At 42.2% G+C, this 17,340-nt stretch overlaps 1 protein-coding gene across 1 annotated transcript; it reads right to left on the bottom strand.

The window, feature by feature from the left end:
- Positions 1–617: 617 nt before the first annotated feature.
- On the bottom strand, positions 618–16,866 carry LOC149297791 (cell cycle progression protein 1-like). The gene is made up of 8 exons (XM_089488229.1): positions 16,807–16,866; positions 15,202–15,322; positions 15,039–15,118; positions 13,603–13,873; positions 9,737–9,968; positions 9,021–9,168; positions 1,012–2,375; positions 618–804 (listed from the first exon to the last, which is right to left on the bottom strand). Exons 1-8 carry the CDS (start codon positions 16,864–16,866, stop codon positions 618–620), a joined length of 2,463 nt encoding a protein of 820 aa, XP_089344355.1.
- Positions 16,867–17,340: the final 474 nt, after the last annotated feature.

Genomic DNA, 17,340 nt, shown 5'->3' with positions numbered 1-17,340 from the left:
AATAAATGTACATAGATTATAAAGCCTAGATTTAAAAAAGTACAAGATGGTTTTCAATAAAATTTTAATTTCTCTAGTTTGTCTTTATTATAATTTTACAAACACTGAGAAAATCCTGGAATTATTCACAAAGACCAACAAACTCATTGATATGAGATTTTTTTTGTTATTTATTTAGAATTTTTATTTACATTTTTTTTGAAAAGCAAAAGTTTAAGCACTACAAACAATTAAGTAAGGAAGCAAAAATGTTGGACATGCCAAACTACCCCTTTCCCTGTATTAGAAAAAAGTCAACATTGACGAAGACTTAAAATGGAATGGATTCAGAACTATGCTGATGCATGCATCATACCAACTCTAAGACCCAAAATGCACAACAGGCAACAAGCTATGGGATAAGAGTTCTAAGCTGTCAATGAGCTACAACTTCAATGATCTTCCATCAGCCCTGGTCCTCCTCGTGGAGACATGTAGTTGTTACACCATTAGCTAGAAAGCTAAAGGTTTCTGACATTTGAGTAAGAAGAACGTCTCTGCACGTAACATGCAAAGCATTAGTCGAGGCAAGCTAGATCTAATAACTGTGCTCTACGATCTAAAGAAACGCATGCTTTTCAATATTTTGGATCAAATGGCAACTGCCCCAAATCTATTTCAACATTGGCCATGTGTCTTCCATCGGCACGTCCATGCTTATTCCATTTACCTTCTTTTCTGTAGCGATTTTGGTTATGTTTCGGCTCCTGTTTCCTGTATCTGTAACCTTCTGCATCCTTGTAAGGAGGATTTTTGTCAGGTTTTCTATAGAAAAGAAAAAAATTAACAATTTTAAAACAAATGCAGGTTTAACATGTACAGCTGTGTGAAAAAAATCATGTATATAAAGTGCATATGGGATTATGACTTTTTTTTATGCCCACCAGAGAAAATAGAAAAGTAGTTTCTGGTTCGGCTTTTTCAAAGCAGGGAAGAAAAATTTTTTTTGTTTACATCACACCATAAACCAACCTTGGTCCATGTGGAGTATTGTAATCGCTTCCGAAAAAATGCCTGTACACGTATTCATCAAGATCTTCAAATATTCCAGCATTGTTAAGCTGATATTCTTTCATGTCTTCAAGATAATCCTCAACGTCATTAACAAAATCTGTGAAAAGCATCTGATCATGAATGAAAACGCCATTCTCGAAAAATTTGTTTATGAACTGCTCTAGCTCCTTCCAGTGTCTGAAATGATCTGCTTGCTCCTGTATGTAGGTCTTTATCAACTGGTTGAAATCTTCCATTTTCACAGGGTCCAATACTTTGTTAAAAAGACTGAAGGATTCTTGGTGAGCGCATTCAAACACTCCAGAACAACCCTTTTTATTGGTGCACTGTTCACTACTTGTCTTCTTGGCATGCATTGATTTCCATGGAGGTTCATCTTTAAAAAGCCCATCATTATTTAAGTTGTTATACTCATTTTGACCGGCTGTTGCCCTTTTTGGATACTCTTCCTCAGAATCAGACTTGTATTCTCGACGTACTGTACGTGCTTCCTTAGTCTCTTCCCGCCTCCTCTCAGTGTATTTTCTATAGCGGTTTCTATCGAACATATTATTGGTTGAGTCCTTAAACTGCCTAAAAGTACTTTTTACAGAATCAGAGAACTTTCTCAGATTCTCTTTTACAGCCTCTTTGGCTTGTTTGATCTTTTCTTTGTGGTGTCTGACAAATTCCTTGGTTGAATTCTTCATGGCATCAAATGTGTCTTTCACAGAATTGAAGAATGTATCCTTCGCCTTCTTTTTGCCTCTGCTCTCTTTTTTCTGTCCCTTCTGGGAATCACGTAGAGCTTCGGTTTGCTGTTCATTCTGCTCCTTTGCGTCAACATACAGTCTTTCCCATAAATCCGATCTTTGCTGTTCAAAAACTACCTTTTTCTCCAAGTCAGTAAGTCTCTCTCTCAACTGTTCAGTCTCTTCATCATCAGCCATACTATGCTTCATATCTGGTGACTGTCTGTTACTTATCTCTTCCAGTTTGGCCTTCAAGGATTCGGTAACCTGATGCTCGCTGTCCAACTCTTTTCTTAAGGCTTGGGCTTCAGCTAACAGAATCTCCTTCTGTGTCAAGAAGCTACGAATCTTTTGTCTTTCCTCTTTTAAATGTGTCCTAAGTTTTCGGTTTTCTGATAAGATTAGGTCTCCACTTCCTTTCTCTTCCAAGCTCCTGATCTGGTCTCTAAGCTTCCTTAGCTCTTCTTGTAATAAGGAAAATGCCTCTTCCCCTTTCTTTAAAGAAATTCTTAAATACTGGTTTTCCTGTGCAAGTCTTTTCTTTTCCCCTTCTGTTGTTTTTAAAGCATTTGCAAGGTCATCTGTTTCAGTCTGCAATTGTGAGAACAAAAAAGGGATTATAATGTATATACACAATGAAGCCTTTGTATAAGGGTCAATTAATTTAGAACACTGTTTACACAGAAAAATTAAATATAAAAAGTTAGTTTAAAATACCTTTTCAAGTGCAATGCAAGAGACTGCTGCATTATTTGAATGTTTGAAGGTCAAAAAGAAGTCACTTGGGGGGCGTGGCCTGCAGCCGAACAAGATGGACGCATAAATCTTTTGCTCCACGGACCCACTGCCTTAATTTGTCTTACATTGGCACTAAACCTCGGCAAATGGGGAAACATACCAAACTCACCGCTACTCCGAAGCATCCTCCACCGAAAGACAAGCCAGGACATGCCTCGGTCAAGTCGTTTTTTCATACCTTGCAGGATGCAGATTCCCGCGACTCCATGCAGAAGGCCTCACCACCTGGCAGCCCTGGGAGTCAATTTTCTGACCTGCCGTCTGAAGATTCTGAGATTCTTTGCATCCTTTATCTAATCCGGACGAGGATAACTGGCGTAATACACTTAAGGACTTATGCGCATGCGCCATTAAAAGCTGATCTCTCCGACATCAAGAAGGACCTGCAACACATGGGAGACCGTGTCTCCACTCTGGAGTCTGATGCTGTCATTACCCGATCAACGGTTGATGCTATTTCAGGACAACTGCATCCGCAAGCTACCGCAATTACTCGGCTGATGCAAAAGATTGAGGATCTTGACAATCGCGGCCGTAGGTCTAATTTACGAATTTGCGGGCTCCCGGAGTCGGTTTCCAGTTCGGATGTAATACCTGTCATTAGCTCCATCTCTAACCGGCTCCTTTGGCAGCCAGAGGATGCCGATATCAAATTTGACAGAGCCCACCGAGCGCTGAGGCCTCGACCACCTGACGATTGCCCTCCACGTGATGTTGTCTGCTGCTTTTCGGAGTATGTGGTAAAGGATGCCATACTCGCACCGTAGAGCTGGCTCCCTGGAATGGGAAGGCCATCCAATTCAGGTATTTCCTGATTTATCCCCCATAACTATATCGCCAGACCTTGCGCCCCCTTACCTCTGCCCTACCTGAGGCCGCTATTCCGTATCAGTGGGGCTTTCCCTTCTGGCTCCGACCGGTTTACTACACGCAGTGCGGCTGATGTCCCTGGAGTGCTTGAACAATTGGGCCTACCGGCTATTGATGTTCCGGACTGGGAACTCAATTATGTTCCTCCGCCTAAATTGGCTGACCCTACTCGCGACTGGTCCTCTAGACCGCAGCGCCGACGCCGGCCCAGGAATAACCATCCTCTGCATGTTCTCCAACACCAACACTGTTCTTCACATCGCAATTTCAACACGCTCCTTCTACATTACACTCCCTTTGGATTACTCACCTGGGTTGCTTGTTTGTCCATCCTGTTGTTTGGACCTCACCTTACTCGCTGTGCTCACGTCTTCGATCACCCGGCGTTCGCACCGGACAATCAGCTTCTCTGTCTTTACTGGGATCCGGCGTACCCTATCTGCTGCAGCGTGCCTTTCACACCTACTACGAGGGACTTCATCTAGATCCTCCTCGATACCCGGGGTCCAGGTATCAACGAGATTGCTCCTCTCAGCATCTTGATGGACGCTATTCTTATACATGTTATGTTGCTAATATATTTTTTCTAACGTTTTATTTGTTTATCTTGTGCTGTGAGGGTTTGTACACCACATATGTTTGTGCTCTGACCTTTATGTTTGGGGTCCCCCCTCCCCCTACAATGCACCCCTACACGCACAACCCGTCTCTCACAGCTGACATTCCTCTAGCCCTTAGTGCCTAGTGATGTGTCTTTCCCTCCCCCCACTCCTGTGGGATGTGTTGGGACTCTGTCACCCTCTCTAACACAACTCTTATGTCCATGTCACGCTTACTGTCCTCATTCAAGTGTTGGGAAGTCCTGCTACCTTCTTTGCACATTTGTGCCTACATTACACCTCCTCTTATGTTTAATTTTGCCAATGTTAACAAGCTGCGCCGTCAGCTTTCTGTTATAGTATCAAGCAGTGGGTCCTGGAACCTACACATGTTTTGGGGTTTTTTTTTCTTTTCTTTTCCATTACGTATATGGTATCCCTGTTCGCAATGGATTTATGTTCACTTGTTTGGCCCCCTGAGCCGACCAACCGGACACCTTGTGTGTCGAGTTTTCGGTATCGTCCATTTCTTGGATTGAATGGCTCTCCCTTTGATGTATCTGCATCCTGCTGGAACCCGCTCAGCGGGAATACAGTGTTCTGTTTTGTTCTTTTCCTGTTGTTTTTAGCCCAGACTGCTGTCTGCAGTCTTTGCGATGAGTGTACTTCGGCTGTCACCTCTGTGTCTTTTCAGGTGTCACTCTCATGCAGCCTAATATAGTTAAATTTGTCACCTTAAATGTACGGGGCCTCAATAAGCCGGAAAGCCGCTCCAGTCTATCTTATTTCCTACAATCCACTAAATCTAAAGTGGCCTTCCTCCAAGAAACTCACTTCAGAGATGGCAAGGAACCGAAATTATGCGCTTACCGCTTCCCCCTCGCCTTTTTCTCAAGCTCCCATTACGCTAAGTCTAGGGGAGTAGCTATTTTACTTCATAAATATTTGCCATTCCAGCTAGTTGACACCTGGAAGGACTCTGAGGGGAGGTGTGTCTTTATTAAAGGATATATTATATCTCAGTTGGTTACCTTTGCCTGTATATACGCCCCCAATCGAAATCAGACGAGTTTCTTGGTGTCGGTGCTTCGTAAACTGGCCGATTTCCAAGAGGGGATTTCTGTGGTGGGGGGCAACTTCAACATGACGCTTGACCCCAGACTGGACTGTTCTTCTGGACGCTCTCACATCCCATATTCACGTATTTACAAAGTTAGGCGGACCCTTCATGACTTGCAACTAGTCGATGCGTGGCGAGTTCAGCACGCTACAGTTAAGGATTATACATACTACTCTTCACTTCACGGCCGTTATACACGAATTGATTCCATTTTTATTACGCATTATCACTTACCCATGCTCTCCTCCTCCAGCATCGGGTCCACGACTATTGGTGATCATGCCCCCCTTCACGTTACTTTATCTTTTGCTAATTTACCACCTAAAGTGTGGAGTTGGAAACTAAATGAATCCCTTCTGTCCTCCCCGGCGAATGTGCACACACTTTCAGAGAAGTTGCGCAGCTATTTTGCTTCCAACATCTCCCCTGACATATCTTTCCCAACTGTATGGGAGGCCCACAAATCTGTTATCCGGTGTCACCTCATACGCCTGGGGGCTGCCGCAAAATGGCTTGCCTTGGGGGAAATTATGCACCTTACCAATGAAATAGCCATCCTAGAGGGGTCCCATAAGTTCTCCCTCAAACCTGATCTTCTGATCCAACTGGGTGTGTTGAGAGAGAGGCTGGCATCCCTGGTTAATGCACGCGCTAAGAGGCACTATCTCATCACTCGTAGTCATTTCTATGAGATGGGGGACAAGGCAGGGAAACTCCTTGCTAGAGCCATACGGGCAAAGTGAGCGATGTCATATATATCTAAAATACGGGACCACTCAGGCAGGATTTTTCACTCCACCCCTGACATAGCGTCTTGTTTTCATAGTTACTATAAGTCACTCTATGGATTGCCTCCTGCCCCTGGCGCGACCCCTACCTTTAGGGAATCGCTTAAACAGTATTTAAATAAATTCCTTCCGGCCCGCATCTCTAGGGCGGATTCAGCATTGTTGGATGCCCCTATTGACTTGCAGGAAGTGGAAACCGCCATTAAGTCTCTGCCGAATGGAAGGAGCCCCGGTCCAGATAGTTTAACGAAAGCCTATTATCGAAAAATTTTGCACATACTGGGCCCCCACTTGGTCACTTTGTTTAATACACTTGTGGGCGGCGATCATTTTGACCCATTCACTAACACGGCTCATATAGCCCTTATATTGAAACCCGGTAAAAGTGCGGACCTCTGTGGCAATTATAGACTGATTTCTTTGCTTAATACCGATATCAAGCTGCTGGCCAAAATATTGGCGACACGTCTGAAACCCCTCATTCCTAATATAATACATTTGGATCAGGTGGGGTTCGTCCCGGGGCGAGAGGCACGTGATAATACCATTCGGGTGCTTGATGTGATTACTTATGCTAAACGCCACAATACCCCTATGATCTTGGTCTCCACTGATGCGGAGAAAGCCTTAGATAGGGTCTCTTGGCCCTATCTTTTCCAGGCTCTCCGGCATTTGGGTCTTGGACAGACGTTTTGTAATTGGATATCCGCCCTCTACTTTAACCCGACCGCTCAAATTCGGGTCAACGGTTCCCTTTCGGAGCCCGTGGTCCTGTCTAATGGCACACGCCAGGGATGCCCCCTCTCTCCCCTCCTTTTCATCATTGCTATGGAACCTCTCGCAAACGCCATACGTGCCAATCCCGACATTAGAGGGGTTAAAGTCTCGGGTGTAGAACCCTTCCTGCACATCTGGTGGGATTGCCCACTGGTTGTACCGTATTGGAAGGTTGTGGAGCGTGTATTACGAGAGGTGTCTGACCCGGTTCTTATCCTAACCCCGGAGGCAGCTCTCCTGCATCACACCTCCCTCTCAGTCACTTCCTATAAACATTCAGTCTCCTACCACATCCTGTGTGCCGCCAAGGCTGTCCTTCCTCTCTTTTGGAGGAAGAAAGAAACCCCCCCTATACAAATACGGCTCAGTAAGGTACAATTTATTTCACGCATGGAGGAGTTGGTTTGGACGTCCCGAGGCAAGAAGTTTCAATATAATCGGCGCTGGTGCTGGTGGAAGGATCTTGCTTCCTCCCAGAGATTCCCTGAGCTACTTCATTGATTGTATTCCCTCCCGGTCTGCGTCCTCCGTTGCACCCTTTCTGGGTTCTGTCCCTACCTCATGTATGGGCCTTCCTCTGCCTGATAATGACGTACCGCATAACAGCTGTCAAAGTGAAGGTGTAACGCCAATACACGCATCGCTTTTCATCCCTTTATTTTCCCCGTTTTTTTTTTTCTTTTCCTTGTTATTGTTAGAATACTGGGTTCCTACAGTGTTATGTTTACCCAGCCATGGTTCTCCGGTACTTACGTACAACTTGATTGTTCTCTAGCTGTTTGGGATGCTCATTCTTCACAATTGCCAATTCCATCAAAGCCTGTGATCCATGAGGGAAGCTTTACTTGTTTATGTTTACTCCCTAGTCTGACACTTTGGGCTACTCATGCATATGTGACCTTTTCATGGCTACAAGTATGTTACATTTTAAGATATCTTAAAATATCATCATTGGATTTTTCTTGCCTTATGAATGCTTTGTTTTCCACGGGCTTACTGTATACCTTATATTGACTGTATTCATTATGTACCTCCCTGCAGCAATGTGTTACAATTGCGGGTTTACCCAGCTAAATGGCTGAGCTGGTCCTATATAATCCATTTCATGCAAGAAGAGTTTCAAGAAATCTCACTCATTTACCTATGCACTGGGCCAGCCAAGCCCTTCTTGCAGAAGAAGCTCACTGGCATTGGACCTTAATGTATAGTGAAGTCAAGGTGCTGGAACACAACTTTCTTTGGCATTCTTCATTACCTTTCGAGGAATTACACCCTAATAATATACTAACATTTGGTACAATAGCATTAAGTATGTAGTGCATGTGGGACATCATGTGTATTATACACACTTTGTCTGCTAAATTCCTGAAATCCAGGTAAAAACGGTGCAGACCCCTCTAACATTAAACCAATAATAATTGTTGGTGATTATGTATTTAGTTTAAGGCCGTGTTCAGGCCCCAATGTATTTAAGCTCATGTGAAATATGTCACAGTATGTATTTAATCTAGGAAAGAATGTGTGGAATGTTGTAAAACAGGTTACCTGTAGCTGAGTATGTTTTTGTCTCAGCAGCTGATTCTCTGTTGTCATTTTTACCATCAGGCCTTTGAGAGAAGAAACCATATCCTGTGTCTCCTCTGGGTCTTCCATAAGCTGCTCATACAAAACCTACAAAAAACAGCAACAGCTGTAATTTACATATACAATCACCCAGCTACATATTAGAACACCTATTCCGTGAACTTGAAAATGGGAACCGTGCTATAACCCCAGTTCATGGCGATACATGTATTCAAAGCAGAAGCCCTACATTCTCGCAACAAACATCGCCTTCACAGACATTTTATTAGGTATATGTATAGGATTCTCTCTCTACCAGACGATGAAGGATGCCTATAAACATCAACTGACAAAGCAATAGCTGCATCCAACAGTCACGTAATATCAATGTGTAACGGCATGCGATGTGTACACATCTCAACTGGCAAAACCTCTCAGCAGGGGTGGCTGTTGGTAGTTGCTGTGGACAGGTGCAGACCAGTACAAACCAATGCCAGTTTGTTCTGAGCATGTGATTGCCCTATCAGCAAATAAGAAGCAGCAGAACTAAAGGCACACAATGGAAGAAGTGTGCAATGCTCCATGTTTTAACTGGAGCATTACAGGGAATGCCTGTCCAGGCTACCAGTAGCTCAGCCAGAGCTTTTGGATGTTCGCCTTTATCTCATTCTGGACATTTTCACCAACATTCAAGGAGTTAGAAGATTCTTTCTTGACACACCTGCTGTTCTACTGCAGCTTTCTGCTCCTTCTGACACTGATAAAGATCATCCTTCACATCATTTAGTTCATGTTCATAAATCTTTTCTACATGTTTTTGACGCTCCAGAATCTGAACTGAACCTAAATAAAAAAATAATTCAAATTTGAAAGTAGTTAAAAAACAAAAACAAAAAAACCCTTACATTCATGTGCTATAACATGCAAATGCTGGCTCCTATAAGATTTCAACCACTTTAAACATAGAGAAAATAAAATCAAGTTAGTAGTGCTGACAAATAGAGTGCATAGACAAATAGTAGAGGCCAAAGGCAAATTTCAGATACCGGGCATTGCATGATACTCCTAATGAAATACCTCTGTGTTTTAGATAGGGTGGTAGATAAATGGAGCAACCTCCCAGCAGCAGTGGTAGAGGCTATTACAGTGGGGGATTTTAGAATGCATGGGATAGGCAAATGGCTATGCTGAATGTTAGACAAGTATTTACAGCAGGAAAAGTGGGCAAACAATTACGGATGCTGATGTACTATACAATATACCAAATAACCTAATAAAATGGTAAATGCTGTGCCTTTTTTGCCTCTTCGCACATACTATAAAACAAAAAAGTGAATAATGAACCAACATCGGTGCCAGGAAAGTGTACAGAATTACAGGAATTAACATATACAAAAAGTAAAACCTTAATTATTCTTTGGATTAAACCTGAACTCACCATAAAAATGTCCAAAACCCATACTCATAGCAACGATCAGAGCAAGAATAATACACTTATTCAGGCTGCGCCCTAGGAAGCCAAAAGTTCTAGGCTCAACAGGTGCAGGAGGGTCAACGGGAGCCTTATGCTCAGAATCTTTCTTTGCACGACGGCGTCGGAGAGCGGGACCGGACACATCGCTTGCTTCATCATTGCTGGAGTCATCTGCACTGTGATGAGATGGGAAAACTGCCGAATAAAAAAGTACTATGTTAGGATTACACTGTATCAAGTCAATCAATTCATTCTGAGGCTAGGTTTCCACTTGGGTTTTTGTCCTGCGTTTTTTTTCTTGATGAAAAACGCCAAGAAAACTGCCACTGCATTTTCCTGCGTTTTGGCGTTTTTTTTCCTGGAGTTTTTTTCTGGCGTTTTAGCCTTTCTGTGGAAATTGCTTTTTTTGACCTTAGGCAGTTTTTCCAGCCTTTACAAGTTAGAAGTTTCACCCAGCTAAAAGGGATTCGGATAAATGGCAAGTATCTGCCCCCTGATGTCATTTACTTGGTAGAGTTCTACTTAAACGCCCCGGCGGACCCTTTTGTCACTTTTCTGTGGTTTGTAAGGCCTGCTTTATTCCGAATGTCTGCTCCTCTAGGAAGATTGGCCCCAAATGATGGTGCAAATTGTTTGCTGTTGCTTTTGGCACGCAGGATCCAGTTGATGCGTCGCGTATGTTTGTTTGTAATGGCATGTTTGTTCCAAATGGTGTAGAATTCAATATGAACTTTGTTTTGTGTGAAACGGTTTGTTTCCAGCCTATTTCTCGTAGGACACACAGATACTGGGTCCATCCTCTGCATTGTAACTGTGGAAAAAACGCCATAAAAAACGCCAAGGCAATAAACCCACATGGCTTTTTCATGTCGTTTTTACTCTCCCATAGACTTCTATTGGAGAAAAACGCCAAGATTTCCTTGCAAAAAACGCCAGAGTGTCAACATGCTGCGATTTTGAAAAACTGCCACAGAGCCCAAAAAAGCAGAAAAACGCCAAAGAGGACTGAAAAAAAAACGCCAAACAAAAAAACGCCAAGTGGATATGGCATTCTGCGATTTCCTATTGAAGAACAGCTAACATCTGGCTGCTGCATTTTTTCACTAAAAAAACGCCAGGTGGCGCTATTGGCGTTTTTATGGGCGTTTTTACCTAAAAAAACCAAGTGGAAACCTAGCCTAAAGCTATTTTATAATAAAGAACCAAGGACGAAGGCAACAGTGTATTATTATAACAGAAACCTCAAAACGGGACAGGCCTCACCGGAGAGCTCAAACCAAAAACTTACTGGGGTTTTTTTGTTTTTTTTAGCACTAAAGACCAGTGATGGTCAATACAGTCCATGCAATTTTTTCTTGAAACATTTATCCTAAGTCAGCAGGACATGGAAACATAACTAAACTTTTGGCTATGATGTGCTTTTAAAATCACTAATAATTAGTTTACAGACCTAGCCATCGCAACACAAAAACAGTGCAAGCTTCAGCTTGAGTTTACCGGGTTTAAAAACAATATTGTAAAAACCGTTACGAAATTAGAGGTAATTGTTACATACTCCCCCCATTGTCGGGGGCTCAAAGGTGACAAACTATCACGAAAGCTGGGTTTCCTCCCTAGTGATGATTTGCAAGGCCTTTAATGCAGCCGTCTTAAATCACTGCTTCTTTGCGGGTCTTTCTGCCTTCAGTTTTGTCTTCAGCAAGTGAAATGCGTGTTCAATTGGGTTCAGGTCAGGTGACTGACTGCCATTGATGAATATTCCACTCCTTTGCTTTGAAAAGCTCTTTATTGCTTTTGCCGTATGTTTCGGGTCAACGTCCATCTGTACTATAACATGTCATCCTATCAGTTTTGCAGCATTTGGCTGAATAGGTGCTGGCTACAAAACCGTATACGCTTCAATATCGATCATGACACCTCCATCGGCAGCCATACAAGCCCATGCCATAACACCATGTTTCAGATGATGTAGTACGCTTTGGATCATGTGCTGTTGCTTCCCTTCTCTATGCTCTTCTCCCCCCATCATTCTTCTATAGGTTGACCTTAGTTTCATCTGCCCCAAGAATATTGTTCTAGAACTGGGCAGGCATTTTAGATGTTTTCTGGCTAAGTCTAATTTGGCCTGACAGTTCCTGAGGCTTACCAGTAGTTTGCACCTTGTGGTAAACCTTCTGTATTTGCTTTCAGGAAGTTTTCTCTTGATTGTCGTCTTTGACAATGATACGTCTACCTCCTGGAGAGTAGGAGGTTCTGTTGTCACATTCAGGCCTTTTGGTGTATATGAGCTCACCAGTGCACCCCCCCCCATGTACCATCTTGTTGATTTAGCCGCTCATAACATTTCTGCTATCTCTGATGGGTTTGTTTTTTCTTAGGACCTCATATAAAGAGTACACGGCAACAGCTTCCAAATGCAAATTACACATGTGGAACCAACAACCTTTTAACTGCTTAATTGTTAATAAATAATGAACAGTCCACACATGTTCATAAAGCATCTTCTCAGTCAATTGTCCAATTAGTTTTGATCGCCTGAAAAGTAGGGGACTACATATAACAAGTGCTGTAATTCCTACACAAGTCATCCAATCTGGATGTATACACCCTCCATCTCAGTGTACATTGTGTTAAGATTTAACCCAAACAGGAAGTGGTAACGCAGGTCATAGAAAAACAAGTAGATTAGATGGTCAGAATGGTTCTTATCTACCATAGAATTCTATATTTCTACCTGCATTGTTTTAATCAGACAGCCAGGGCCGGCCCTACAATGGAGCAGAGTGGGGCAATTGAATTGAAGCTTTTTTTTTTTTTTCTTTTAAAGCGGAGGAGAGAGGGACGCCGAGTGGTTTTCGCTTACCCGCCTGGCGCCCCTCTCTCCTCTGCGAGCCCTCTAGCTCGGTCTTGGTGCCAGCTTGTAATGCTGACGTCAATTTCCGGCGTTCAGCATTACAAGCTGGCACCATGGCAGAGCAGGGAGACTCGCCGCAGGACTGTTTAAAGGTAAGTACAAAGGGGGGGATAGGGTAGATAATAGGGAGGGAGGGTAGATAATAGGGAGGGAGGGTAGATAATAGGGAGGGAGGGTAGATAATGGCGTTGGCGAAGTTTAAAATGCCGCCCCCCAGCATCGGCAGGGGGGGCAGCATTTTAAACTTTGCCCCAGGCGGCATTAAGTCTTGGGCCGGCCCTGCAGACAGCAGCAATTAACCCCTTTGTCACAAATGGCATTCAACAAAAGGTGCCCCATTCTTCTATTCTGTCATGTGGGCACATGAGTCGAAGGCAAGGGTTGCAGCCTGGGTACAGCCAATGTAAACCTTTACACCCACAGGGGAAAGGCTACATCAAAAGCTGCTTAGCACTGCAATATGCATCGGTTTGTCTTAGTCCATCATCAATTCTCGTCTTATCATACTCCTTGAATATATGTATTGTATTAAGTGATGCGTAGCTTGTTGGCGCTATATGAATAAAAGATAATAATAACATGGACTTCAGTGATGGCTAGATACAAGAGTTTGGAGGACCCAGGGTGTACAGAGTCCAGGGCCCAAGAGACAGAAGGAGAAGACAGAAAAGGAAACCATGGAAGCACCATGCTCTAAAAACAAATGAAGCCAAGGTTGTCGCTCCAACTCCTTTGGGTATAATACATTTGTACAGCATGTGCATTCCTGATATATGCTGTTCATCCAGCTATGTTATCATAACAATGTTTTGTGGGCTGTGAGTATCACAGGTAAGACCCCACAACAAAGTTTAGAAAAGTTGTGAAAGACAGCCTTTAGACACTTATTAATAGTGTTTCTAGGTTAACCCTTACCCGTCTCTGGCTGGCTGAAAGTGTACTGGCTACTAAAGGAAGAGCTCAAGTTAACATCTTCAGTGATTGCAACCTCTTCCTCCAAAGCCGCCACGTCCTCGTCCAAGGGCCCAATCTCATCTGCTCTGGGAGGTTCCAAGGTAACTATATCAGAGTCATCACTGCCAGCCTCACATACAACGTCTTCAGCTAACTTCTCCTCTTCTTGGTAACAAAACGTATCTGGAAGGGACCTTTCCACCTTTTGCGGGAGGCCATAGTGAGTTAAATCCTGAAACATGCAGCAGACATTAAATCAGAAGCAAATTTACTATAACATAAATAAATGTCAGCCCTTTTACGTTAGTCATTACTAGACTTGTGCATTCATTTTCGTACAAAAAACTTTATTTTTAATGAAAATGTTTTTTGCGTTCGTAACAATCAACGAAAACAAGGGGGATCTCCAACAAGAGTAACAAAAACAAGTTGCAAACACTGGCCAATCAGGATTTACAAGGGGAAGAGACAAGCATTAGAGACAAGTGTGCTGACTGATGGGAGTTGGAGTGTGAGACAGTGACAGCTACTCATCTACCATACTGCAAATTAATTGTTTGGGTTTTTTTAGTGTAGAATATGTAGTGTTGTTGGTTGGATTGGAGAAGTTGTATTGAGCACTATACAGGGACTGCAGCAGACATCTTCCCTGTTCCCGTTTAGACTTTAGTTGATTAACACAGCTGCCCATTTATTCTACTAGCCGACCTGTCATTTGTTGACAGGTCACTTGTTTATTATCTTTCTATCGTATCATCTATTATTCTTTAATGAATAGAAAAACATATTGATGACAAAACCATGCATTATAATATACAACAGTGTGGGAATTCAATTCTACTCCACACGGTTGCATGTGCCGTCAGCTGCCAGCGTACCACCACCACCACCACCTGATTGCTCTGGGGAACATTTTATTTATGTATTTTCTATAATGAAAGGCAAGTCCAGAAGGTGTCAGGGAATGCCGCTTGAATGACATTCTGAATAAAATAAAAAAATAAAAAAAAAGGAGACATCCGGCAACGGCTGAAAAATGAAATTCGGTTCCCAAAAACGAATGCAGCAAAAATGAAATGAAAAATTTGTCTAAACAGATGTTGATCGCCATGCAAAAAGGAAGCCACCCCAAGCTCATGTGTATGTGAAGACTAAATATTTGGTGCTAGTCTCTGTATAGCGATTATAGCTGATTTTGCTGAGCTTTTTAACACATGAAGAATGTGTTATTTGCTCCTAGATTATTATTCATTTACAATGAAAGCTCACTATAGATGGTGCTAAAAGGCACATATAGTTCTGACAAGATGCGGATATCCTCTCTTTTACATATAGGGGACATTTTCGTTTCCCTTAATACAGTATATAAATAAGATTAAAAGCCACATGCACTGTACCTCAGGAGCAGGCTGGGCTTCCTCCACACTTGGAGAAGACAATTCTATAGCAGAAGCGGTGTTCTCGTTGCTGCACAGATCTGTAACAGTTGCAGTACGTAAGTAAATTACCAAACTAGAAAAAGAACCATAGGTGTTAGCTGCAGATTAGTAACTGCGGTACCTGGTAGCCCTTGCGGAAGTGTATCAGGGCGTAATTCCTCCTCAAGGGCTTCGCTTTGTTCTAGTGGAAAATCAGAGCCTGTCTCACCATTTTCAGAGTTAAGGGTTTCTATATCAGAACCCTACAGCGTAAGAACAAGCAAAACAAAAGCAAGTCAGGTTTCTACAGACATTCCATAATATATGCAGTAATCAGAGTAACTAGTAGAGGTCCTAGAGCTAGAATTGTGGGTTGACTACAAAAGCATGCTTGCCTACAAGTGATTTAATGAAAGCGATATTTAATGTGAACTTTAAGTGGCTTTAGAACTGCAAGAAAACACAGCAGGATTCCTGTTCCTTTTGTTAAATAGTCTTCTTATCGCATTTCTATTACTTGTATTGTTCCGGCATAATTGTCTTGTGTATTTGGTCACTTCTGAGGCTTTAACCTGCTGGGGGTTTGCAATTCTTGCTTTGATATCCAATACATTAATCCTATATCAATAATATTTTCAATAAAATAATACATTTCAATAAAATGTATTGTTCTACCTAAGATGACCCATAAAACATCTCTCTCCCCACCTAATGTATCGCGTTGTCTTAGTCTTTCAATTCTAGTCTTGTCAGACCCCTTTAATATATGTAGTGTAAGAAGCTCTGCATAAATTGTTGGTACTATATGAATAAAAGATAATAATAATAATAATATCACCAGGTAAAGTACTGTTTCATGTAAAAGGAAGAAAGAGAAACATATGTCTATTTGTTTTTCTTCATGTTACCTTTAAACTGCATTTGCAGTTTTAATAAGACATGGGTGCTGATTAGCAACAGAGATTGTACCCTGTTTGGTACATCACTGTAATCAGAAATCTAATTGAATTCCTTCCTCGTGAGAGAAATATTTAACAAAGTTAATAGTAGTTAAAAATAGGAATCTGAATGATACAATTAACCCTTTGAGTGCCAGCAGTCAGAACATTTGTTATGCTTGGAGGATGAGCCAATTTACATTTTCTTTTTTGCTATAGACAGATCTAGGTGGCCTTTCACTTATTTCTAGTTCTAAGACTACCCCAGACTTCTATTAAAGACAAATGCTTCGTATTTCATTCTAGAAGCAAGGCACTCTCTGGGGCAGAAGAGATGCTGCTGACTGGTCTGCAACCATTTACAGTTTTAAATAAAAACACCATTTTTAATCTGGATTAACACACTTAGGAAACTTTAGAAAAAGGTTACCATTGCTATTGTTGATTCTGCAAATTATGAAACTGAATGTTAGGGCCTGTAAATCAAGGACGATAATAAAAAAGTGAAAAACAATTATGCCAGTTGGAGCAGAGGGCAAAGTCGATCAGGTACAGAAGCCTCGTTCTAAAAATCCCGCAAAAACATCACATACTGTTTTAAGAATACGATATAAACATAAGTATACACGCTAAAATAATAAATAACGGCAGGCTCGCTTTTGTGTTCATTAATCCTATGGATAATAAGGATTTTTATTGATTATAGGCCCACTTAAAGCACATATACTGTCTATGGGCGCACTCCAGGCCGTGTAAAAGCTTTGCTTAGAGACTGATTCCATTCACAATGAACACGAAGGGCTGCATACCTCGTGGTTAAGAATTGTCCAGCCACAAGAAGACTCGCTGTCGCTCGAGTTCTCGGACATCTTTCATGTACCTGAAAACAAAGCAGAAAGAAATGATAAGTAAACTACCAAGAGATGGATTTCCTACTCCCACTAAAGCGCCCTTAAGGACACTATATGACATCATTGGTGTTCAATATTACAAAGTTAAGATAACAGCGGTGTTTGGAGATATGCACGTGAACATCCCAGTGGAAGATGTCGGATCAGGGGAAGACTTAAACATTTATTATTTTTTTAATGCATGATGGATTTCATTTTGTAACCCTTCCAGTGCATTTTACTGCGTGTGATCTTAGTTATGTGAGGTAGAAAATGGGACTTTTTTCATTTAAGTCACCCCCAGCTGAGCACAGGGAGAATTCCTATCTATACCTACTGTGTAGCCAAATAAATCTACTGCGAAGCAAGAAGCGAGGAGCGAGGAAAGAGGGCAAACACATAGGCAGGATTCTGCTGAACCCCTCAGTGTATCTGAAAGTGGTAAATTGGTAT

The sequence above is a fragment of the Sceloporus occidentalis genome, unplaced genomic scaffold, assembly GCF_023333645.1.
Source record: "Sceloporus occidentalis isolate IW3139 unplaced genomic scaffold, rSceOcc1.0.p SCAF_37, whole genome shotgun sequence".
NCBI classification, from domain to species: Eukaryota; Metazoa; Chordata; class Lepidosauria; order Squamata; family Phrynosomatidae; genus Sceloporus; species Sceloporus occidentalis.
Note: the sequence above shows the minus strand (reverse complement) of the source record. Positions and strands in the feature narration are given on the sequence as shown.